This window comes from Rhododendron vialii, chromosome 13a (genome assembly GCF_030253575.1).
Source record: "Rhododendron vialii isolate Sample 1 chromosome 13a, ASM3025357v1".
Classification (NCBI taxonomy): domain Eukaryota; kingdom Viridiplantae; phylum Streptophyta; class Magnoliopsida; order Ericales; family Ericaceae; genus Rhododendron; species Rhododendron vialii.
The window spans coordinates 33,583,895-33,609,022 of NC_080569.1; the positions used below are offsets into that span (position 1 = coordinate 33,583,895).

The 25,128-nt window shown below is 38.5% G+C and overlaps 3 protein-coding genes across 13 annotated transcripts in view; 2 read left to right on the forward strand and 1 right to left on the reverse strand.

The window, feature by feature from the left end:
• Positions 1-16,729, forward strand: part of LOC131313740 (callose synthase 9) — a 60,233-nt gene extending 43,504 nt beyond the window's left edge. For 5 of the 6 annotated variants that reach the window (XM_058342227.1, XM_058342228.1, XM_058342229.1 and 2 more), the window contains 16 exons: positions 1,012-1,131; positions 3,900-4,015; positions 4,104-4,187; positions 4,263-4,375; positions 7,268-7,320; positions 7,386-7,562; positions 9,305-9,352; positions 9,470-9,628; positions 9,960-10,073; positions 10,162-10,250; positions 10,345-10,503; positions 10,638-10,740; positions 12,872-12,991; positions 13,419-13,469; positions 13,574-13,756; positions 16,227-16,729. In XM_058342227.1, the coding sequence (XP_058198210.1) occupies positions 1,012-1,131; positions 3,900-4,015; positions 4,104-4,187; positions 4,263-4,375; positions 7,268-7,320; positions 7,386-7,562; positions 9,305-9,352; positions 9,470-9,628; positions 9,960-10,073; positions 10,162-10,250; positions 10,345-10,503; positions 10,638-10,740; positions 12,872-12,991; positions 13,419-13,469; positions 13,574-13,756; positions 16,227-16,463 (1,926 nt within the window). In that variant the 3' untranslated portion in view covers positions 16,464-16,729. Of the gene's footprint in view, positions 1-1,011; positions 1,132-3,899; positions 4,016-4,103; positions 4,188-4,262; positions 4,376-7,267; positions 7,321-7,385; positions 7,563-9,304; positions 9,353-9,469; positions 9,629-9,959; positions 10,074-10,161; positions 10,251-10,344; positions 10,504-10,637; positions 10,741-12,871; positions 12,992-13,418; positions 13,470-13,573; positions 13,757-14,731; positions 14,746-15,291; positions 15,463-15,523 lie in introns of all 6 variants that reach the window. The other variant, XR_009196295.1, reaches the window with a different exon arrangement.
• The window catches only part of LOC131313743 (probable plastid-lipid-associated protein 12, chloroplastic), a 43,217-nt gene that overhangs the window by 4,887 nt on the left and 13,202 nt on the right, over positions 1-25,128 (reverse strand). The window lies entirely within an intron of this gene.
• LOC131313741 (uncharacterized) lies at positions 18,890-24,066 on the forward strand. Of its 6 annotated transcripts, none has more exons than XR_009196298.1 (4): positions 18,890-20,802; positions 23,310-23,412; positions 23,514-23,597; positions 23,679-24,066. XR_009196298.1 is itself a non-coding variant. In XM_058342231.1 (2 exons), exons 1-2 carry the CDS (start codon positions 19,256-19,258, stop codon positions 23,764-23,766), a joined length of 1,635 nt encoding a protein of 544 aa, XP_058198214.1. In that variant the 5' UTR covers positions 18,890-19,255; the 3' UTR covers positions 23,767-24,066. The 6 variants fall into 6 exon arrangements, 1 of the variants encoding a protein (XP_058198214.1); XR_009196297.1 differs by having other exon boundaries at positions 23,517-23,597; XR_009196299.1 differs by having other exon boundaries at positions 23,310-23,395.

Below are 25,128 nucleotides of genomic sequence, written 5' to 3' on the forward strand. Positions count from 1 at the left end.
GACCTACATCTGTTCTCTGCATATCCAATCAGTTACCATGTGATCTGTTTCTTTAATTTGATGATTGGGCATTGAGAAGCATTGCTGAATTAACCAAAATGAAAACTTTATTTTGGGTTCTAATTTCCTTGTTTTTGCTTGTCCCTGTTTAGGTGTGCTGTGCATCCTTATTGTGTCAATAAGATGAATGTTGATATTTGTTGAAAGTACCAGTTTAGTTTCTTCTTTTCGCCTCATAAATTGGTGTATGGAACTCAGCGAACTAATCAAAAAATGTAGAGAAACAGAAACTTAAACAAGTGTGTACAGGAGCAAACATGTACTCGTAGTAGAGTTATTATCAAAGGGAAAACATTCTCCTTCATTGTTTTAGCTTCACTTTTGCTAGCGGATGCTCTTGTAAGCCTCTTTTGTAGAGGAGAAGTTATTTTGTTTTGAGGTGATTTTGTCTTTGAGCAGCTTAATTTTGTTTAAAGGTGATTCCATTCTCTTTGATTTTGGGAGGATGGTGCTATGGTTCTATTTGACTTAGTTGAATTTGAGTTTGTTTGTTTGCTGAAAAATGTGAAGAAGAAAAAGAGCATGGAAGGTAGAAGCGTAGAGAAGAGCAAGCTATTGCCCTTTGCCTCTCACTACGGTGGAGGAAGAGTATGCTATTTGAAATCTTGCAGTCGTGTGACTTGATGTTAGATGAAATGTGTAATATTTGATTCCACATGGGGCGCTACATTTTGCCATATCCTTGTACTGGACAAAGTCCCCATAAAGATCGAGAGTTCAAGTTCTCTGTGTCATGTAGTGCAATTTTTCTCATATTTCAATATCAACATTTTTTTCTTCCAAATTTTATAGGCATTTTTGCTTGTGCTTATGGGAAGATAGCTGTATTGTTTTGGCTACACTTTCATACTGTAACGAGATAACTTTGTGTGTGCCTGTTCTATTGCAAATCTTTCCATGCAAATGGGTGATCCTGATTTTGGTTATCTTTTCTGGTTTTTTATTCTGCAGGAAATTTACTCCATAAAGCTTCCTGGAGATCCTAAACTTGGTGAAGGGAAGCCCGAAAATCAGAACCATGCTGTCATATTTACTCGTGGAAATGCAGTGCAGACAATTGACATGAATCAGGTTACTGAATGTTGCATGTTATGTTTCTGCTACATGAGTGTGCTAACTACATGTATTCATGAGGTTGTATATCTATGTTCGTCTACATTTGTGTGTTACACCTCCAAAGAATGTGATTCGATGGGCACAGTTCTCTGCTCCTTGCCGAATCCAGTGTTACCACCTTATTTAGATTTTGAGAATAGACCAATCACATCGTTTTCTAAGAAGCAAGGATACTTCTCGACACTCGTCGGGTCTTCCCAGAAAGGTGTCTGACACTTGTTTAAAAATGTAATACTTCTTTTTCTATTATCTCAACGTGAAGGTTTGCTAGTCTTTCGGACAAAATATGCCCATAAAAAAAACTCTTATGACATAGGAGTCATCAGAGTCTACATCATACTTGATGTTCTCAAGACAGGCAGCAATGACACAATGTACAATACGTCATCTTGCTTATAGTCTGTGCCATGGTATTTGATTCATCTATATCACTTGAGCAACCACAGTATATCTAACTCTACACTTCAAGTAAACGTATAGGAATAAAGGGATATTTAGGTTTTACACTTTTTGCGTACCAACCATGCTTATTATCAGTCGGTTTGATGAATTCTGTCGGAGATGATGAATAGCAAAGATGAAAGAAACTCAAGAAAGCCCTGTTGCTCCCCAAACCACCTACTAAACACTCATGTTGCCTACAAGTACACACAATCTCCCTTTATTTTAGGGTAACATGAACTCGGCCTGATGAAGATAGGTCCATATAATTGCCATAAGTTACCTTAATCGTGCTTTGAGATCAAATTTAGAGAAAATCTGGGCTTGAGGCAAATTCTGGAACATCACTTACCTCTTTTCAAAGGGGTACTTGGTTATCGAAAAGAATGGTTTAAAGTAGGGTAAGTAATGATCAACTGAAGCTTTCCATGAACTTGTTCTACATGTTTTTACATAGAATGCTTCAGGAGCCCACTGGAAGGCAGTGGGTTGAATGAGACTTATTCTTTGCTGCTGATCAAGTTCTAAGCCATAGATCTTATCTGTCATGATGCATCCTGTGATTACTAGCTTTTGTTGGATTTACCTCATTCTTCTTGTGAGGAAGAGAGAGGACTTGAGATTTTGCCACTGCCCACAACATATGAGAATGGATTGTCTGATTCACTAGTGGATATAGCATGATGTTTGGACGATGGACTGTTTGATTCCAAAAAGAGATTAGGATTTTTGGTTGGTGGTAACAGATTTTTTTTGTACTGATATTTTAAAGATTTCATAATACTCTTGAGGAAATGAAGGAGTTGATCCTTTTCAAGAAAATCTGAGCCAAATACTTGTTGGCTCGCTGTGTAGCCAGGGAACAACTGGATAGTGATAGGTGGCTTGCTGATGAGGGTAATGAAACTCAGAGCCATGGCAGCTTAATCCATGGTTAGATCTTCAATTTGGATAATTGATGGTCGTTTTGCTCCTTTTTGGCTTGTGAGGGTATTGTTTGCATAATTCTCCAAATTTGCTAGCACCGTAAATGCGGTAAATTTTCCTTTCTTTACCCTGAATCTCCTGAAATGCTAGTACATTCTGAATCTGCTTGGTGCTGACGACAAATCATCCTTCTCTAAGCCATCTCTACGCAGTGAAGTCTTTTCCTGAACATCAAACACCTTTTGTGATTACCCTTAAAGCTTAGGTTAGAAGGGGGCATGATATTCTTATATTAATCTGTGCAAACCCTGATTATCCATCTTTAAGTCCTCCTGATATGAGCCAAATCACCATCATCTGCCTTGAACCCTTGCTTTGCTGCTCCTTAATGTACCATCTTCGTGATTTGAGCCAGGTGCCAGCATGTATATTGCTGGCCTCTTTACCTGAGACCCAACCATATCAAAATTACTCGACGGTCAAAGAAGTAGACTTTTGCCAGGTTGTCCTGTTTGTTATTCCACAATTTCTCAGATGGCCTCATGATCTTCTTGTCTGACACTTGGAATCTTAGCAGCACGAAGCGGGGGCGGGGGAGCAGAGGCACCTAGAAGCTTCTAAGGTTGGGAGTGCCTAATGAGCGTATATAGATTATATGAAAATATGTATATAAAATATCTTCAAATACTTAACCATTAAAGGAAAAGTGATACTAAAAAATTTTCCCGATCTTAAAGTGTAATTATTGGAAGTTATATATTCTCAATTTACAAAACTTCTTGACTAATATGATTCTCATATTCATATTTCTACAATGGCACAACTCCCTTAAAAGTAAGAGAATAACTGCTTTAACGGCTCGATAAGCTCCCATCTTAGCTACTAGCGAGCTCTCGTCTTGTGGGGAGCGAGCTCCCATCAAGCTCCCATCTTGGGAGCGCTGATTCGAGGTCCCGTCTATGGAGCGCACCCATTTTAGGAGGATCCTGCTACTAAGCTTGGAATAAACTATGGAAACACTGACGAGTGATAAAAAGTACGAAATGTAACTTGGATGTAAGTTCTTATAGCAAACTAGACTTGATAAGGAATTTCCTCGGAAGTATGTGCCATGTCGAGGAACAGAATTGTATCTCAAGATTCTCAACTATTTAGGGTTGTTTGATAGAAAAGGCTTGTTGAAGTGATCTTCCCTGTAGTCCTCGAAATAGACAATTTGTAATGTAATGATTCTGAAGGTGTGCTACTGTGCTGTAATCATTATGAGGTTGCGGTTGCTCTTTATTGTGCAATATTGTACGGATTTTTATGTAGCTCTTTATTGAGCATTTTTTGTCTCATTGATTTTGGTCTAGGATAATTATTTCGAGGAAGCTTTGAAGATAAGAAATCTTCTTGAAGAATTACATTGCGACCATGGCATTCGCCCAGCTACCATTCTTGGCGTAAGGGAACATGTTTTTACTGGAAGGTTTGTATCCATCTAACTACTGATCTGTCTATTTCTGTTCTACCCTCTGACTTACAGTTGTGTGTCATTTTTGACCTGATATTTGCAGTGTCTCATCTTTAGCCTCTTTCATGTCCAATCAAGAAAGTAGTTTTGTAACACTTGGTCAGCGAGTTCTGGCAAAGCCGTTAAAGTAAGTTCTAGGTTATTATCCATGATTTTGTTGTCTTTTTTTGACTAGAGCTGAGATCCTAAAGTGAACCTTCAGGGTCCGTATGCACTATGGTCATCCAGATGTATTCGATAGAGTTTTCCATATAACCCGCGGTGGCATCAGCAAAGCCTCTCGTGTAATCAATATCAGTGAAGATATTTTTTCAGGTATGCCTGGTTTTCTTAACGAGATGCCGTTTGGATGGGATGATCATCTTTCTCTTAATGGGTTATTCTAAGAGTTATCCTAATGCTTCTCCCATATGAAAACCAACTTTTTGAAATGTGGCTTTAGATTAAGTTGTTGCTGTGCCTTGTGGATTGATTTCAAGAGGGATAAGTACCTTGGTGGTGATTACTAGTTTGCTTATTCACTCTTTTTGGTATCTGAACTAAAAGTCTTCCAGTTTGCATGAAATCAAGCTCCATGGTTTGTAGGGATTGTTAAGTACCATAATCAGGGAGCGCCTTTATTGCACCTTTATTTTCGAGCTTTGAGGGTCGCGATAGTAGTTTGAGACTCTAATTCCCAACAATTTTGCATGAGATTGTGGGCTTATTTGTATTGTTGAGGTGTTGTCTTTTTGCAAATAATTTTGTTTGCCTAGGTGATTATTTTTGGAGTATATAGAATTAAGTTAGATTGTGTCTCAAGTGACCAAGGGATGGTAGATTGTATGAACGGATACTAATATGAGACTCACACACTGCAAGACATCACACACCACAAGACACCAAATGCCAAAACGATATTTGAAAGAATCAGCACACAATGGGACTATTACACGTCAAGGGAAAATAATACATCAAAATTATGAAGAGATTTATTACATCGTAACTATATGAGATTGGGTGGCTTCTCCACTCATTGCCAATTCGTTTTGAGATGGATGCATCAACATAGTAGCAAAGTGAAAGATTTGGAGGCTTTCGGACAAGACCCTCTTTCGGACAAGACCCTCTTTTGGTTAATTGTCTTGTTTGTGCTTGAGGTGCCCCTTGTTTTTTTTTATCCCTTTATTATGGATCCTTTGTTGACCTCTCCATGTGTGAGCTGACTCGGTTGTGTGGGGTAGTGTTAGAACTTGACCCACATATTTATGATAGGCAGAATTTGTCCTATATTGGTTAAGTATAACCTCGAAAAACTACTAAATGTGATTGGGCAGTCTTTCCACTCATTGTCAATTGGTTTAGAATTGGATGCTTTAATGGTTGGGAAGAAATATATATTGTGTTATTGGTTTTATTGATAGAAGATGGTCTGATGACTGGCGAAACAGTAATCCCGAAGGTAAATAGGAGGTAAACATCCAGTATACATGAGGAAATTTCTCAGTTTTTAGAAACTAAGATATTTGGATCTTAGAGACTAAAGCGCAAGGTGAGGTTGTTGACCTCTCATGAAGCGAGGTGTAAGCTGCAAAGTGTTGAGGCATAAGCCTTTGGAGTTTCTTCTTTGTATTCATAAAAGTAAAATTTATTAAAAATACCATAAAAAGAGGGGGATAGAGTTTGCGCCATATAATGGTGCCTTACAAAAAAACGTGTAAAGGCATAAAAAAATAGTGCATTAATAGATCCAACTTCTAAAAGCATTCTAAGTCATCTTGCAAATACATGAAAACCCTTTGTCTTCACTCCAAACAATTATCATGAACCGATTATTCACATTCTTATGAACCACTCTTAATGCGTTCACCTCAGTCGTTTGGGTGGATAAGGCATGAAAAGCGTATGCTTCTGTATGCCTCCAATGGACAGGCGAATGCCTTTGTAGTTCTCAGCCCAAAAATCAACGCCTAGGGGCATTTTTTATTTGAGGCGGCCCCAGAATGGCCTTTGAAAATATAGAATAAGCTGTCTCTCTTTTGTGGGAATTGAGACACACGCACACACACTCTCTCTCTCTCTCTCTCTCTCTCTCTCTCTCTCTCTCTCTCTCACAAAAGCACGGGTTAGAAATTAGAAATTGTTCCTTTAATTAGCCTAATTCCTATTCCATATGATATTATTTGATGGATCCAATAACGGAGGTGACTCGTACGTCTGAACACAAAAACCTGTTGGCTATTTCCTTCGAGCTAAGCATGCTTTGTGCATTCACACAAGTCCTTAAGATGGGACTATACAGTAATTTTCCCTTTTTTGCACAACCAAGTTGTGGAGAACTGTGCTATCTACAAGCTGGGAACTATTCTCCAGTGTGAAGGTTTTTCTTTTATTTGCTTCTCCTTTTTCCTTTGTGTGTGTGTGGTGGGGTATGAGTGCGTGGGGTTGGGGGGTGATGCAGAACCGATGCGCAACCCTTAGGAATCAGCACCTGGGGGAAGAATTAGAATCCACACGAAATTCAAGAGAAACCAAAACTTTTATTCATTTAATAATAATCCATAAACAACCTGCAGGAGCCATATTTATAGGCCCAAGGTGATAACATCCCCTACCCCTACTAAAAGATAAACATAGACTAGGAGGATAAAACCTATCTATAAACCAATAAATGTAAAGGATAAATACTAATAAGAAATGAAATAGATATCCTAATGATAATTCATATGTTCCCACAATCCTCTAGCCATAAAGAAACTGGATGGGCCGTCCTCCCGCGCTGATGGCTATAGACACGTGTGAACCTGGTGTCCGCACCAGGGGGGTTCCCTTTGACTTATTACCTAGCAAGTGAGATGAGGTGCTCAAACCAATGTATGATATTTAGATGCCAAGCTATACCTACCTGAAAAGCAGTTGTATGTAATACATCGATGATACTTCCATGCTGCTTCATGTTTTTAATATACCTTCACCCTCATGCGACCAGCGTGCTCCATTTTGTTTTGTGTACTGTCCAAGTCAGGCCTTTATCTAACACCTAAATTATCTCTACCATACGGAACTCGAACGTTGCATCTTAATCTCGTTCGCTTATTTTATTAGTTGGTATAAATTTTTTGCAGCCCCCTAGTTGTGCTTTTGTTTTTGTTCTGTGATAAGTAACCCCCTTAAATGAAATTCTGTTCGAAGTAAGTATATAAGTTTCTTTACTTTTGTTTAATCCAGGGTTCAATTCGACTTTGCGTCAGGGAAATATTACTCACCACGAATACATTCAGGTAAGGTTGATTCTATGAGGTTAAAATGTGTTGGGGTCGAAAGATTCTGATTGAGATTTATACAGGTTGGTAAGGGACGAGATGTCGGGCTCAATCAAATTGCCTTGTTTGAAGGGAAAGTTGCTGGTGGTAATGGTGAACAAGTTCTTAGTCGAGATGTTTACAGACTTGGGCAGCTTTTTGATTTCTTCCGAATGATGTCATTCTACTTTACTACTGTTGGATACTATTTTTGCACTATGGTATGCAATGCCTCTATGCTTTATTTTTTATCACTACATTTTTTTCTGTTCAAATTGAATCATGAAGTGTCTGAATCTGGTTATTCAGGTTTCAAGAATGGACAAACCTTGAAGTAAGATTAGAATGTTTTGATTTTGTATGGAGAATGTTGATAATTTAATTGTGCGTTACCGATTTTCTCAAGGTACTGTAAAAAAATAAAAGTTGTTGACAGGGGAATACTTATTGTATGACTTCCTTCCGAAATAAAATTTGGTGACATGTAGCATCCATTACTTAATGGCTTTGATGTTATTCTACTCCTTATATTGGACGTGCTTATTTACTCTGGGTTACCTTTTTGGGTTCATATCAATGGGCAGACCTATGTTCCGCCGCCCCCCCCCCCCCCCCCCCCCCCCCCGAGCTGCCCGAGTATTAAATTTTTTATTTTGTATAGACCTAATTTTGAATAATATTGATAATTATGTGTATAGCTACCTATAATTTTAATAATTGGTTTGATTTGATAAAAAACCAGTTATTTTACGTTCTCATTTCTCAATCTCTTTCATAAATAAAGAATAAGCAGGTGACTGATGAAGTAGTTTAAAGAAAAAAAAACAAAATGATTGGTATACTTTAACTGGATTAGGCTAGAATCATTGTACGAAGGTAATATATTGTAAAGCTGGCCCCCCTCCGGTCAAAATCCCGACTCCGCCACTGTTCACACCTCAATGAGTAGGACTGTAAACGAATGTCATTAACATGTATAGAACTATATGAAGATAAAACAATGAACTTGGAAGTTGTCTATGAGTTTGTTTTAGGGCCCTCTCACTATTGGCTTCTGATCATGGTTTGTTTGACATGGTATGAGGTACTACTAGATAGGTTGATATACATTGTTGATCCCATTTCATAACCGCTTAAGCTTTTGGGACCAGTGGTAACTTAACATGCTCTGTTTGGGAAAGGTATTGGGTTCAAGTCTTTGTGTTTCCATTTGTTCACCATTTGCATTTTGCTTCTCCCATTCGTCTTCTGTTTCGTCTATCTATGAAAAATTTGCATTTCCACATGCAAGACAGGGTAGCACGTGAGGGAGGGTATTAGATAGCTTGACATACATTGTTGAGCCCATTTCCTAACAGCTTGAGATTTTGGGACTACTGGTAACATAACAGGTTATTGGTCCATAAGATAACTGATTTCACGTCTTCTTCTACTTGTGTTCATTGTGTTTCATGCACATTCTGCTCAGTATGTGCTCAAAAAATTCGGTTCATTTTGTGTTAATCTCTCTCACCCTACTAGTAGCGCTACAAGTGATGGTAGATGTGAGCACTTTTTTCCGGAAACCCCTGACAGAAAGAGGAAGAATTTATTATTCAATCGATGAGGGTATGGGTGGGGGAGGACTGGCAATATAGGCACAAAGTGGCAGCTCTCAAAAAGTTGTACACTGAAATAGTGGCCCCCCATATGTGATAAAGCAAGGTACAAGAAATGAGGGGGACATAAAGAGCCTTACCTTAAACCAAGAAAATCGAATGGTAGCTGACTGCTGACCCTTACAGCTGGTGTGGGAAGTTGATGGGACTAGTTGGTCCAATTCTCTAACATCTTAAGTTTTGGGTCAAGAGGGCTAATTGAAATATTTAATGTGCTAAATCATGGAATTGGGTATAGTGTAGTGCAGCATCTTACAATTTTGTAATAGGTGAATCCTGACATGACTCTTCTGACTTATGTGCAGTTAACTGTGCTGACTGTGTACATTTTCCTCTATGGGAAGGCATATTTAGTAAGTTTTTCTTATCTAATTTGGCAACTATTTAGGTCATCACTTCTATATATGGTACGTACGCGTATACAAATTCCTTATTAATCGGTGGGAGATTTGGACATTATCTTGTTTCAGGCGTTATCTGGAGTTGGTGAAGATGTACAATCAAGAGCTGAAGTTATGGATAATGCTGCTCTGAATGCTGCTCTGAATGCACAGTTTCTCTTTCAAATTGGTGTTTTCACCGCTGTGCCAATGATCTTGGGTTTCATTTTGGAACAGGGATTTCTCAGGGTACAGTTTCTAACCATGAATGGTGCCCTAGCATTTTGCATGAGAACATTTCCGTTGGTTACTGATTTTTGAAGAGCCGATGTCCTTTGTGTTGTGGTCGATCGTTTTTCACTTATACATGTATATGGAGGGCTTACTATAGTTATTTTGTTCTTGTAATGTTTAATGCCTCCTAAAAATTTATTTCTACAGATCAGTACTTAAAATGCTTTTCGGTCTGGCCATTTCTTTACTTTCAAATATGTACTTCATTTCCTCTTCATGTTTCCTGCGCTTGAGCAAATCAAAGGTTTAACTATCACGCTTCTGGCCTCCTTTTGTGCTGCCGCAGGCTGTTGTTAGTTTTGTCACTATGCAGCTTCAGCTCTGTACTGTCTTCTTCACATTCTCCCTGGGCACAAGAACACATTATTTCGGTCGCACTATTCTCCATGGTGGAGCAAGGGTTGGGTCTTTTACTCTCTTTGTACCTGTCGCTTATTCAATTATTTGTCTGGTGGGCCCTTTCATTATTAATCAGAATTTCTTTGCAGTATCAAGCAACTGGTAGGGGATTTGTGGTTCGTCATATTAGATTTGCAGAGAATTACAGGCTGTACTCCCGCAGTCATTTTGTTAAAGGGTCTCTCTCTCTCTCTGTGTGTGTGTGTGCGCGCGCGCGCGCGTTTACTATCCCGTGTTCAGAGCAGTTATTGTTTTCTCCGTAATGTCTTCAGATTGGAAGTTGTGCTTTTGTTGGTAGTATTCCTTGCATATGGATATAATCAAGGCGGAGCACTCTCCTACATTCTTCTTTCACTTAGCAGTTGGTTCATGGCTCTTTCTTGGCTTTTTGCTCCGTATTTGTTTAACCCTTCCGGGTTTGAGTGGCAGAAGTAAGGACTGTTCTACTCTTAATATATGTACTTATATACCTAGATGTAAATGTTTGTATACAAATTTACACACTAATTAGCTGACATTCTGCTTAATTTATGCTGTAATTTTTAGCCTGTTTTGTCTGTTTCAGGACAGTAGAGGACTTCAGAGACTGGACAAATTGGCTTCTTTATAGAGGTGGAATTGGAGTGAAGGGACAAGAAAGCTGGGAAGCTTGGTGGGATGAAGAACTGGTATTAATTCTGCATCTAGATGGTTGTGTTGATCAATAGAACTCGTTTGATATGCCTATGGTAGATTAAATCAGTGATGTCGTTCTTGTCTTGCAAACATCATGTTTAAAAATATCTTTTGAGGTTCTATAAAGATGCACCCAATGTTACTGTAGTCTGTCCCTTTGAAACATATATCTTCAAACTTATGCATCGGTTGCTATTTGACGTGCCTTAGTTTTTGGGGTAGCAATCGTCTTTGGAAGCCAGGTCACCTTGGTACTAGACATTATCGTCTTTTTGGTACCTATCTTTGCTCATTTTTTGCATTAACAGCTTCTTTAGTTTGCAAATAAGACGCATAGACACGTCAAAGGTGACATTTCCATGTCCAACACGTGTCCATAGTTAGAAAATCCTTATTCTGACACACTTGTCTGACACTTTTTTTTCTACATGTCTGACATTTCTTAGACACTTCGTAACGTGTGATTCTAGAAAAGTTGAAATTTGGTGTTACCACTATCATAAACGAGTAGACAATTGAAGACTTGACATATCAAAACTCTCTTGATATTTATAGAGACATGCAAAAGATACATTAATGAGTTTTTAAAGAAGAGGCTTTAGGAGGATGAAATGTATGTTGCAATTATGTATGCTTTCAACTTTGTCTCCCAGATAAGTTATGGTGATAATTAACTACTACGGTCTATTACACTGTTTTCTTGTTAGGCAATGTACAAATTATACAATGTATCTCTGTATAACTGATAAAGAATATAATCTACCTAGAAAACGTAATTATGAGTAGCATCCTAGCGGTTTCCATACCCTACTTATGTAAGGACTTCTCAAGTCTTTAGTCCGTCTATATTCTTTTCATTGGACGCAAACTTTATGATCATATTATATACATAAGTATATAGTTGTATACTTGTATACCTTTTTGTAAGGATTGTACGCTTCACTATTCGTATTCAATGATCTGATGGGTAATCAATACAGAGGGTTGCATGAATCAAAAAACATATTCGTGAATTATAACTTAATCGATGAATGAAATATGTGAGTCGGTGCGTTGAATCGATGATGTTTCGATTTGCTGAATTTGATTTTAGCTCCTTTTTGCATTTCTTTCGGTAGAGAAAGGGTTCAAACTAGTCTTTCAAGGTCTTTTGTTTCATAACAAAACATATCCCTCCTTTTCCTTTGTTTCTCCTTGTTTACCATCAATAGTAAATATCTCTCTCATACTGCACTTAAGTAACCGGAGGAAAAATTTATTTTGACAGTAACAAAAAAAGGCGAAGAAAAGATGGCATACGATGACCCTAAAGACCATTGAAGGGTTTGTTTGTACTTTTAACTCTTTTCCACCTAAAGGGCCATAAATTGGATTCACGTATCCACATCTCTTGCAAGTTGCAGTCAAAGACCTCATGGTTATCAATTCATCATGTAACACAAGTTTTTTATTGATTAAGGCCTAAACTTTTCATTTCACTATGTACTTTTGTCACCAAAATGCATGAATTATACTTTTTCATTTGGGAAATCATGACGAATCAGAGAGATTCATGATTCAATTCAATTAAGGACCTGTAAAAGGACCATTTTGTTTTGTTGATTCGATTCACAATTTGACAACAATCGATGAATATGTAATTCAACATGTCCTTGTCATACGATCTGGAGAAATAACGTATCCACATGTCTGTGTCGTACAGTATCTGTGCCTCATGCAGTTTGTACTGATAGACTGGTGGCATTGCTCCAAAATGATGACATTTGGATATCACATCTTGAGGATATTTTTTGGTTTACATCTGCATTTAACGAGGTCACAAACAAATATTAGCTCCTCTATCTAACAGCCAAAACTTTTTAAATGTTTAGGTTTTGTACATTATATCATGGTATTAAGAAAAGCAACATAGTTTTGGAAACACAGAGGCGATGTGGGCCTGAGCTACAGCAAAGCTACTCACACAGCCATCCATTCATTTGTAATTTTCCTTAATAATTTATAGTATAGGCATTGGACTTTTACCATTGGGTCTCGGATCGTATTTCAAGATTCCAAGGCGCGTCAGTTTTTCAAGTTTTATTTTGACTTCCATTGATGACATTCCATTTTGTGTGTACACAGGCACATATTCGAACATTTTCAGGGAGGGTGATGGAGACTATTCTGAGCCTCAGATTTTTCATCTTCCAGTATGGCGTTGTCTACAAGCTTCATTTACAAGGAACAGAGACATCCTTGTCGGTAATAACTTTGCTCTTAGATGGAAATGGTTTTCTTTATGCCTATTTATTTTATGCCAAAGTCCTGTTGTTGTTCTAGGTTCAATTCTTCTTGCCCTTGCATATTATTTTGCATGTATTTTCTTTTCTATTTTGCACCTGTTTTGGTAATATTTGTTTGCTTCAAGGTCCTTCACATATATAGTTGTCATAAGCTATTTGTCTTAATTCCTGTGCGAACAGAAAATAGATTCCATTATATTCCTCTTTGAAAGCAGTCTAAGGCTGAGCCAGAATTTAAAATTTAAGCTCGGTTTTTTTGTTTTTGTAGGTTTTAACATAATAAGGATTAAGAAAGTGTTGTTTGCTACTTATGTAAGCTTTTGTATAATCAGAGACCTATGAAGCAGAACTGATTGCTGGCTGCTGTTAAAATTTTCCCTTTGTAGGTGTATGGCTTCTCGTGGATTGTGCTGGCAGTGCTCATAATTCTTTTCAAGGTCTACTCATAAGTTTGAACCATGAATGCTAAACTTTGAACCTTTGAACATGCTATTTTTGGATATGTAATCTGGGTCCTCTCTTGCATTTTGGGCTTTTACAGGTATTCACATTCAGCCAGAAGATATCCGTTAATTTTCAGCTGCTGCTGCGCTTTATCCAAGGGCTTTCCTTCTTACTTGTACTGGCCGGTTTGATTGTTGCTGTAATATTAACGGATCTATCAGTTGCGGATATTTTTGCTTCCATCTTGGCATTTGTTCCCACTGGGTGGGGAATTCTATCCGTAAGTTGTCCGATTACAGTTATTGTTTCTTTGTTTCTTAAATGTGCAATTTTCTTTTAACTTGTTGAGGAGAGACCATGAAAATCCGAACTACAAAATGTCTTTAAACTTTGGCTCCTGTAAACTCCCTAGACACTGCTATGTTTTTACAAGGATACACTAAAAGATAAACCAAGGGATTAAGGAATGCCACAAAAAGGTCAAATCATATCAAGCAATTGACCCTTGGAAGAATGACAATCCCCAAATCCCAGCCCTACGAACTAATAACAAATAAAAACCTTTGAGCCTACTTTAAAGGTTTTTTTAAACCTTCAAAACATTATCTATTTGCTTGCTTCCCGCCAGATTACATATCATGCAAAGGGAATCATTTCCATAATTTCCTCTTCCCAACCTGTCTACCTCTCCAAACAAAAAGAAGCTCCAACACTCCGGGAAATAACTGAGCCTCTCTAAGCAAAGACAGGACCGAGGTCCTGAGATGGCTATCACCGGTTTTGCATCTTGTTTACACATGAAACGACAATAAATATAATATTTTGACATATTCAAATGAGATTGTAAATGTTGAGACTCTTCCTTTAAGCTGCACAATCTGAAAGAAAAGCTACCTTGGTCAGAGAGCATGAGTACCCCAAATAACATTCAAAGGGAAGGTAGAGTTATTCCAATCGTGTTATACAACCATTGAGTAGAATAGGAAATCGTAAGACTAAGTTTTTCATCTAAAACATACGATGGAGGTTTAGCTGCCCGTGAATCGTGATGGATATAGAATCCGTAGTCTTATATTTAAGTCTCCATGGAAAGTTTCATCAACTATCTCCTTGTCATTTGTGTGCCTCCTTTAAACCCCGAACAATCCTAACTATGTTGTAGGGTAGAAGAAAATGGCTTCTTGAGCTTTTGGTGGCTTTATGGAGATGTGTGAATACATGAACTCACATAACCTGTTTAGAGTCGATATTGCAGGCTGTGTAATCATCGTCCTTGTTGGGTTTTGCCCATGTGGTGTTAATACTGTTTGGAAAAAGAAAAAGAGATTTTAATGGAATTAGTTGGCTGGAGAAGTAAGTGTGTTTTTTGAATTAATGATTTGGTGGCTGGCAGTGCATTAAAGAGCATTTGTTGAGCTTGGCTCTAGATAATTCTCGGCAGTGGAAGAGTCACCTGTGCTAGTGCCAATTCTAGGTGTATTTAAAGTAGAGCATAGTGTGTGCCGTGGGTTAAGAGAAAAAGGAGAAGGCAGAGAACAGAGAAAAGTCAATACTTTCTTTGTGCATGTGTGAGTTACTGCAGAGAGAAAATTGTGAGTGAGAAAATTGTGAGTTTGAGGGAGATAAAAATACCAAGAGCTTGAGAGCTAGAGTAGGGTATTTTGTATCTCATTGTACTCATTCAATATTAGTGGAAGTTTTTCTCTCTCTGTGGACGTACCCGAGTTTGGGGAACCACGTAATCTTGTCTCTTTTGTGTGTGATTGTTTTACGTTACGCTTCCGTTGTGCGGGTGATCGGGTTTTTTACCCAACAGTCCTCAGGCTGTCTCCTCTTGTCTCGAGGACAATAACTACACAGGCAGCAAATGCTGACTCCAGACAGGTTATGTTCAAGTTCATTACTGCGTACATGTTTATGAAGCCACCAAACGCTCAAGAAGTCATTATCTATTCCCTCCCGTCTTTATGAATTATACAATCTTAAGTTTAACTAAGTACAAAGCTGGGTTAATCGATTACTGTTTCTTCTCGATCCTGAGATGGAGTTTTAGCAGCCCATTATGGAGGTTTCAACTCCATGGAAATTGCATCATAGGTCTCTTCTTTTGTGTGCCTCGTCTAAACCTCGGACAACTATGTTTTAAGTTCCCCCGTTGTGGTTCTAGGTAAAAATTAAGAGTTAAAAGGGTCAAAAGACTCAAAGCCGACAACTAATCTGAGCAGTCAAGTGGGTATTTTGCTCGGGCTCATATTAATCCTGTCGGGGGTCCGTTCTTCAGAATGTTAGAATTCTCTCTGTTGTGCCCTTGGCTCACTTGGTCTTCACTTTGGTAACTCGTTGTGGACTTCTGAGTTTCCAACCCCAATTTTCATGTGAACGGCTATAGTGACTTACAACCGCACAAACAGATTAGAATCCACCAAAACCATGTTAAGAGACATAACAACTGCAAGTTGGGAGGGCATAAATTTGTACAATTCAGCACTTATCAAGTTTTTAGACTTTTGAAGCAACATTTCTAGGTGTAAAAATAAGCGCTGTCAGTTCCTTTAGCAAGTTCAATTGCATTGCACGGTTAGTACCATCTAATTTCAGTGAGATGCAATGCAACCTCAGGAGTGAATCCGGGAAGAAAAAATAATGAACTTTTAGTCTTCGTTTTACATATGCTTATTCTATTCGTCTTGTTTTCGATCCATAAATTCCTGACTTTGTGTTCTGTGACATTAACTGTTAATGATTTCCAGATTGCTGCGGCTTGGAAGCCTCTGACAAAGAAATTCGGGTTATGGAAATCCATTCGCTCCATGGCACGTTTATATGATGCTGGAATGGGGATGCTCATCTTCATCCCAATAGCACTCTTTTCATGGTTTCCATTCATCTCCACATTCCAAACCCGTCTTATGTTCAACCAAGCATTCAGCCGAGGGTTGGAAATCTCTCTTATCCTTGCTGGAAACAACCCCAACAATGGCTTATAAGTACATGCCTAACCTTGTAGTTATTTTTGTGCATGAGAGGTTACTTAGGTTCAACCATTTAGCTTTATGTACTTTGCCAACTGAGGAACTAGAAAGTGGTTGCATTCCATCAATTAGAAATTTGTTGTACATTATAGTCTACTATGGTTTCACAATTCAAAAACTCAACCATTGCGTGTGAGTGCGCTTGCGCGCGGTTGTAAGTTTGTAACAACCTGTTCACAGTTTAGCTTTATGTAAGCTTGGCTTTTTGTTTTTATTATTAATATTGTTCTTTTTGATACATCATAAATCTGATCTTCCAAACTCGTTGCACTTGGTATTGCCTCCAGAGAGAACTACAATTATACTGTCTTCTCTTGAAACACGCTTTGTGGTCATTCTCTCTCACCTGTTCCTGGTTTTATTTTTCTTCTGTTGAACCTCAATGTTCATTGTTCTCTGTTCTTTATTGTAATATGTAATCTGATCTGTATTTGACCTTTACCGCTCATTGGTTTTTTTTTTTCTTTTCTGAATAGCAAAAAAGAAATTTATTGATCTTTACCACCCATTGTTAAGATGTGGTGCATTTGTATGTATGTGTGTAGGAGGGGGGAGAAGTGGTGGCAGTGCAAGGACGTAATATATCCAGTCAATCTTGCAATTTGCCTGGGAACCATTCCTTAATTTTTCAGTTCAAAGTTCTACGACAAGATCATTTTTCCCTCCCTCAAACACGATTATGCATGGGTAGTGCAGCCAATTCGGGCTCACCCCGGGTCAGGATATTTGATTTGAACCGTTCAACATTAGTTTTGTCTATGGAGCGATGCATGCAAAATTTTAGTTTGATCTGCATGCTTTTTCTCCATTATTCATGCAAACTCTCAAGTTTCACTAGCCACCAAGTATCGCAGCTGATTTTTTGCGGGTCTCTTTGATAGTTCCTCAGGATTGTTGTAAAGCTAATAGGCTATTATTATTATTATTTTTATCAGCTAATAGGCTAATTGTTTGCTTCCTTTTTTGGTGTTTATGTAAGCTAATGGGCCCATCTCGGCGTCCAAATATATTATTCAAAATCATTCATCTTATATAAATTACAAAGTTTAAAAGCTCAATTTGATCGGATATTGCTAGGTGTACTTTGATCAATTTGCACTTCTTTATGTAAAAAATTAGACGGTTAAATTTTAATTATATTTGTCATCGTTTTACAGAAAAAATGTGCTCACATTTTCATTGTTCTTCTTACTTAACGAAATAAGAAGATAAGCAAGGTGAGATTTTCCGCAAGTGGAGCGCTCATGCACAGAACAAGAGTCTCAGATCCAGTTACGTCGATAACGACGTAACTGATTAGTTAAAAAAAATTCAAATGCAGTTTTTATTATAAATAATTACAAGATAAACCATGTGGATCACATTCGAGTCCGCTCTAATAGTACTGGGATAACTAGATGATGTATGGAGACTTGCTAATCCCTTCAAAAGGACAAGAGGCTGTTTGTAGTGTACTACTAAAAAAATGGGTTATATCTTTGAATTCTTAATGAATTTCATATCGAATATGAATCTTGTTTGATAGATCTCGATTAGTTCTATAATACAATATTTTCGAAATCACGTAAAACATTATAAATTAGAAGATATAATCGATTGAAAAATGACACGAACTCCCAAAAAAAACTATTAAATCCGGACGGATGAAGTAATTTACTAGTACGTGAGTGTAGCCTAGGGCTCCACGGTTGGCTTCACAGTGAAATACTACCACTTTTACTATCCAAAATAGTATGCGTACCAACGTCCATGGTATAGATGGTGTATGTATGGGGCCATTCTAGGATCCAACAAATTTGCGCTCTTCATTATCTATACATTAATTTTTCGAGTTGCCTTGTGGAAATTAGTTCAATTGAACACATATAAGTGTTTTAATCCAATTACCTATCTTTTTCTATAAGTTTATAGTTTCCTTAACGGTCCATATCAAATAGATTCATTTGTTCTTTTTCCATCTTCGTGGAAAATATTTTTCTTTCTGCACGGTTCTCAAAAACTTTATTTATCTATCTATCTCATTAGCATTCATTATATCAAAAATAATTTTCTATAAGATGAGAAGTCTTTGACTTTGTAATACCTATCAAGGCATACTACACTCCTCTAGTGCACTAAAGGCTCTGTCCGCTAAGATTTTTATTTTTTAAATATTTATTTTCTATTTTACGAGATAAATTATTCTTTCAAAATATATTATCTTTAATTCAAAAAATAAATACTTATTACTCGTATGTTTTTTCTTAGCAAAACGGAGTGTAATCTAATCTGATCCAGAGTAGCTGTATCCAACACGTACTCTCAATCTCTACCGTCCATGCTCAACATTAAGATCTAACCGTCCATCCCATCCTCACCGCCTATAAAAAGGCTCTCCCCAGCACCACGCCATCCTGCACCACAAGCGACGTATCCTTTCCGAGCCGAGACCCAGTAGATTATCTCTCGACAACAGAAACAAATCGTGATTCAGAGAGAGAGAGAGAGAGAAAGAGGAGAGAGAAAATGTCTTCAATCGTCCTATTCCTGGCCTGGATTCGAATCGATAAGCACGAATAAGTGGAATTCTCCTTCAATTTCCTCTGATTTCTAGGGTTTTTGATCTGGCCGTTAGAGATTTCCGTTTTCTGTTTGACGATTATTCAAATTCGAAAAATCGAGCCATTAACGGTTTTAATTAGGATCTTCTTTGTGTTTTGGTTTGGTTTGGTTTCTAGGGTTTTATTTCGTTGATCTGATTTTGCGCAATGAACGATCCGTCACAGATGATGAACAATCCACCAATTCCTCCTCCACAGGTAATGAATAATCCTCATCATACCCAATTGATGATGAATCAGCCGCCTCCTCTGACTCAACCTCCGCAGCCAAACCCTCAAATCATGGCTCAGTCTCAGCAGTTCATGATCAACCAATCACAGCAGCAGCAGCAGCGGAGCTATAATAATCGGATGTGGCCGCCGCATCAGACCTCGATGGACATGATGAAGTTTCCTAACCCTAACCCTAACCTTATGATGAAGCTGCAGCAACAGCAGGGTGGTTTTGTTGGTTCAAAACCTCGTAATTGGAAAGGGGGTAAAAAGGGAAATAGTAATGATAAGAGAAGGAAGGAAAAGCCGGTTATAATAGCCGGTGGTAGCGGCAGCGGTTCCGGGTTAGTTGGTGGTGGTGGTGGTGGAGGGGGTTATAAGCCTCCTACATTAAACGAGCTACAGCATCAGAATCGAATTAGGGCGAGGAAGTTTTACCCTAATAAGAAGAAATATAGTGGTGGTGGTACTAACAATAACAGATTTGCTCCTTATGCTCCTCGCAACACGACTTCGTTTATAATTAGGGCTAAGAAATCGGGTGGGATTGCGTCTCTAGTTTCGCCTTGTCCTGTGACACCTGCGGTACTTCCAACGCCGATCTTTTCACCATCTAGAGAGGTTTTGGGTGATATGGCGAAGGAGGAGTGGGGGGTCGATGGGTATGGATCCATGAAGGGGCTAATTAGGCTGAGGAATGAAGCGGATGGACATGAGGATGATGAGGAAGAGGAAGTGGGATCGAGCGAGAGCGATGTAGAAGAGCATGTTGAGGTGGAGAGGAGGTTGGATCACGATTTGAGCCGGTTCGAGATGATTTATCCCAACTATGGTGTGGATTACAATAATGTTTTAGAGAACAGGGTGGATGATCAGGATAGCCATATAGCTCAATTGGAAGATGAGAATTTGATTTTGAAGGAGAGGCTTTTCTTGATGGAGAGGGAGTTTGATGACTTGAGGAGGAGGTTGCAGTATCTTGAGAGGCAGAAGCAAGGAGTGGATGGAGTTAATGAGTTTGTGGAGAATGTTTCTGATAATGAGAGTGAGGGGAATAATGATGAGGTGGTGGAAGAGAATAACGAAGAGGGTGGGGAAGTTGATGCAAAGGAGGAGGAGCATAATACTGAGGGACAAGAGAATAATGGGTGTGTAAGGGATGTTTGTATGGAAGAGAGCGCAAATGCAAAGCAAGAAGTTATTGATGTGAATATGTCTAAGGATGGAGGTGTTGGAATTCACGGCAATAAAAGTGTTGGTATGGAAGAGTTTGTGGTTGCAGATAAGGAAGTGATTGGTGAGAATCAGTTCAAGGGTGAAGGAGTGGGGATTCACGGTTATGATAGTGTTTGTATGGAAGAAGTTGCTGATGCACAGGGTGAAGTGCCTGCGGAGGAGCAACCTAAGGATGATGGAGCGGGGAATGGAAGCTCAGAGAAGAGCATTGGTGACGGTGACGTGTTTAATCGTCCCGTGTTACTGTAAGCCTCTTCTCTGACAGATTTATTAATAATTTCTGTTGGCGCCATCCTGTTGTAGAAAGTCTTGGTAAATGCACTCTTAAGTAGTTTTACTGGGCTTTTTAGCTCTTGTCTTTGTTTATATAATGCAGGGAAAGATGGGGACTGGCTTGTTCTCCATCTTCTACCTTCTCTCTTAACACTTTCCAAAGCTAGGGGATCTAATGTTTTCTTTTTCACTATGTTTTTGGTCTTTCTTCTTCTTTTTTCTAGTTCTTTTTTTGCTTGTTTGTAGGGTGCTCGTTGGAGGGTTCATTTTGTTAAGACCTGAGATTGTAATATTTGGTCATTAATCTTTCAACTAGGAATTTATGCCTAGTGGCTTTTATGTATGAGTTTTTTGTTCGTTTTATACTGTGATTTGGCAGCTTGTTTGCTCTATGCCATAGATTACTGGTTATTAAGTATTTGGCAGCTGGTCTAGCCGTTGGGTGCAAGTATCTTGTGCCCATTGTTAACATCTGCTCTAGTTTGGTTGTTGAATCTTTTGTGGAACTCATCTCGGGATGAAAAATTTAATAAGTCAAGTGTATGTGGTTTGTGGTAAGCTCAGCTGTGAGGCTTAGTTGATTGTGCATGACTCATAAGCAAAAGGTTAATCGCTTGGTCTCTGAATGTTGGATCATGGATTTGAAGCAAATGACTCATTAGTAGCTACTTCTTGCGTGCCTGCTTGTTTGCTCCTGTCTTTTTTGCCATGGGTTTTGACAATAGGAGGTAACCTTATATTTGGTTGGAATTGAGGAATTATAGTTTCAGAGTTCGGTATTTAGTGTAATCTGTTATATTTATATACTGGTTTTGAGCTGCAATAGCTCGTGTTATTCAAGCCTTTCTTCCTGCATTTTGCATCACCAAGTCTGCGCATGTTTATCTTTGGTCTGTGTGTGTGTGTGTGTGTGGCAATTCAGTCTTTGTGCCAATTGCAACTTGTTTATATTGGTAGTTAGTACCCAAGCTATTAACTCTTTTTATCTAATATTGGGAGTTTTCAGCCACTGACTTCTCATTCTTCTACCGGGAAAAGCAGCTTCCTCTGGCCTGGCCTCTACGGATGCATGTCAAGACTGTTCATTTTTAACTTATGCTCGTAGTGCTGTTAATTAAGCCTTCGATTCTGAAGTATTTTCTGCCTTGAAATTTTGCTGTTTTTCTCATTGTTTCATTGGGAGCTTCCTTGTTAGATCAGCAGAGGCTGGTACTGTGTGTACCCAAAAATTGGAAAGAACACTGGCTGGTAGATCTGCATGTCTAAATTTTGTTTACGTGTAAGATAAGGATTATTTGTCTCTATCATGTTTACTCTGGCTTATTGGATGTAAAATGAACATATTGATAATGGGGCATTTAGGGACACTTGAAACTAGAGAGACAAACACAATGCTGTCTGGGGAACGAACCAAGAAAAATGATGATGGCATGTTGTTACTTCTTGTGAACATTAATGATTCAAAATTATCATCTAACTAGTACGAAAGACTGCCAAACACCAGAAACGCTGAGTCATTGTGTTAATGGACTAGCCAAGTATGTTACTATGAATTGTATTTCCCAGCAGGTTTGTTTAGTACAAAATACCGGCTTCTCACAATGTTTGAATCAACTACTGAATGCAGGAATCAGATCTAATTAGATATTGGAATATAACCACGGTTTTTCTTCCTGCAGGAAATTCTTATGGATGATGATAGTACGAGTGTCCTTATGTCTAGTCAGCCATAAACTGCTGTTTCTCATAATGTTTGAATCAACTACTGAATGCAGGAATCAGATCTAATTAGATATTGGAATGTGACCACGGTGGTTCTTCCTGCAGGAAATTCTTGTAAATGATGATAGTACGAGTGTTCATTATGTCTGGTCAGCCATAAACTTCTGTTTCTCATAATATTGTCAACTTTTGATTATTTGATTATGTTTCATTGTGAGATATGCTGTTGCTTAGCTGGAAGTTCTTTGCTTTGCCTGCAATCTGCAGAGTTTGTTTCCTTTTCTTTTTCTTTTTTAGTTTTGCTTATTGAAGTGTTGGTATTAAGCGTAACAATTGGAATGACATCTGGACTATCCTAGCCTGCATTCTGTGTCAGGCATTGTCCGATCAACAAGTCTACCAAAACACACCCCCAGATACACAAACACATACACACTAGTGGTGTAGTGTGTGTGAGCCCCACACATTTATGCGAGTATTTGTGCATTTGGGTGTGTTTCTTGGGTGGTTCTAGACTTTTTGTTGTCTGATACTCTACTTGGCTCTTTGTCCTCCTGTAATTTGTTTGCATAGGACATTATGCTGTCAATTGCATGCGTACTGAAAATTTCCTGCTAGTTGTTCCTAGTCTGTTTCAAGTTTTTTGCCTGTTCAAGAAGTCATAGGCACAGCAGTGGAGAGCATCTTTTAGGTGATAGCAAGCCTTAGTAATACCAAGTATCATTGATGTGTTTTCTTTTTTGATTTCCTATGTTAGATCTACTCTCGTATTTAGGACTACAAGAGTAGTTTCTTGGAACAATCCAAGTCAAGTGGATGCTCAAGAAGATTAGAGCGCCACAGGTGTTTAATCTCCCCTTGTAAGTTAGAGGTTTCGAACTTGGAAATTTGTTTCTGTTATGGCATCAAACGGTCTCAAGTTGCTAATGCTGTAACAACTCTGCTATTCAATCTTTATCAGAAGAAATCCTCAGGTTCCACTCTGGTGAGGAAAGGCCCAAGAAACATGGCTACTGTTGGCTTTAACAAAAATCATGAATCTCGCGTAAGCATACTTGCACCCCTTTCATTCAATTCAACACTATGGCTTTCTTATATTTGGGTATTCTCTTTTGCTTGTTTGCAGTGGTTCCTGGTTGAAAGAATCAACCAAATATTGTGTCTCGACTCGGTACTTGTTGAAGAAGGGTATGCCACGGTTAATGGGATACTGATTATTCCATGTTCTTCGGAGTCTGAAGTTGGAGACGGTCTATGTTGGATACCTTTCTACGTACCAGGGAGACCATCAAATGAGATTATGGAGCAAGGCACAAACTCTTGCAATATAGTTTTATTGGATCTATGGCCTAGTTTTATTGAATCTATGGCCTTTACTAGTTTGGAATCGTGCTACATGCAGATAGCTGTGTTACCGTGCATCCCCCGGTGGCCATTACTTTGGGTCCAAGATGATGTTTGTTGCCTCAACTCTTACTTTAATGTTAAATTGAAGTCTATTGTTTGGTGACAAATTACAGACCAAGAGAGATACGTAGCAGAGTGGCCTGAGAGAATAGTGAGAGTATGTTGTTTCTTTGACTAGCTACCCCCAGTTACTTCATGCTTCAGTCCAACAGTTCACGTCAGATTCCAAAGGCTACAAACGTAGAAGTACAATTTTGGGACTTTCATGCCCCAAAACCAGCTTGGGGCATCTTGGCCAATCCAATTGTGTTGATACATTTATCCAGTTCAACCGCAGTATGACTCAATCCGAAGACTAACTTCATATGGTTTCCGAAATGTCATTCCTCAGCTGACTTCTACACAATTAAACTAGGAACCAAACGAAGTTACGATGTGTGCTCATTGGTCCCTAAACATCTAAAGCAATTGGACCAAAACAAGGTAGGTGTGCCTCTTGAAAAATTCCCCTGCTCTCTCTAAACCATTCCAGCTTGAAGGGTCTCGATTGAGCCACGAGCCGGCCAAGATCTATGGGGTTTACACTAAAGATTTCATCTGTGTTTCTTGCCTATGGTTTGAGCTGGGTTTTTCGTTGGGTACTCCTATGTCGGAACCTAATGCTGGTCTATTTCGGCAGTATGCGTTATAGAGCCTTTTAGCTTATGCTTTGTGCAGTTGCTCGTGTTTTAGTTTTTGATAGTTTTGGTTTACTCTAGTTTATTGTGATGTAATCTTTGCCTTCGGACTTTTGAATGAAATATTTTGCCTGTTGATAAAAATAAAAATAAAGACAAACGAAGTAAAGTTCATTTATTGTTGGAGTCATGCTACGTACACAGCAGATCTGTGCACAGATTGTGCACAGATTTCATTGTGGGGCCCACACGGGTCCCACACAAATCATCCGAGCCGTTCATTAAATGTAAAATATTTTTTCAAGGGTCTCCGTAAAAAATAAACTCAATCCAATATCAATAGGTGCTTCATCCAACAATTTAACTTTTCATTCAGATTTTCGGATAATGAAAAGTTATATGGTTGGATCGAGCACCTATAGGTATTGAATTGAGCTTATTTTTTACGGAAACTTTTGAAAAAATATTTTATATTTAATGAACGGCTCGGAT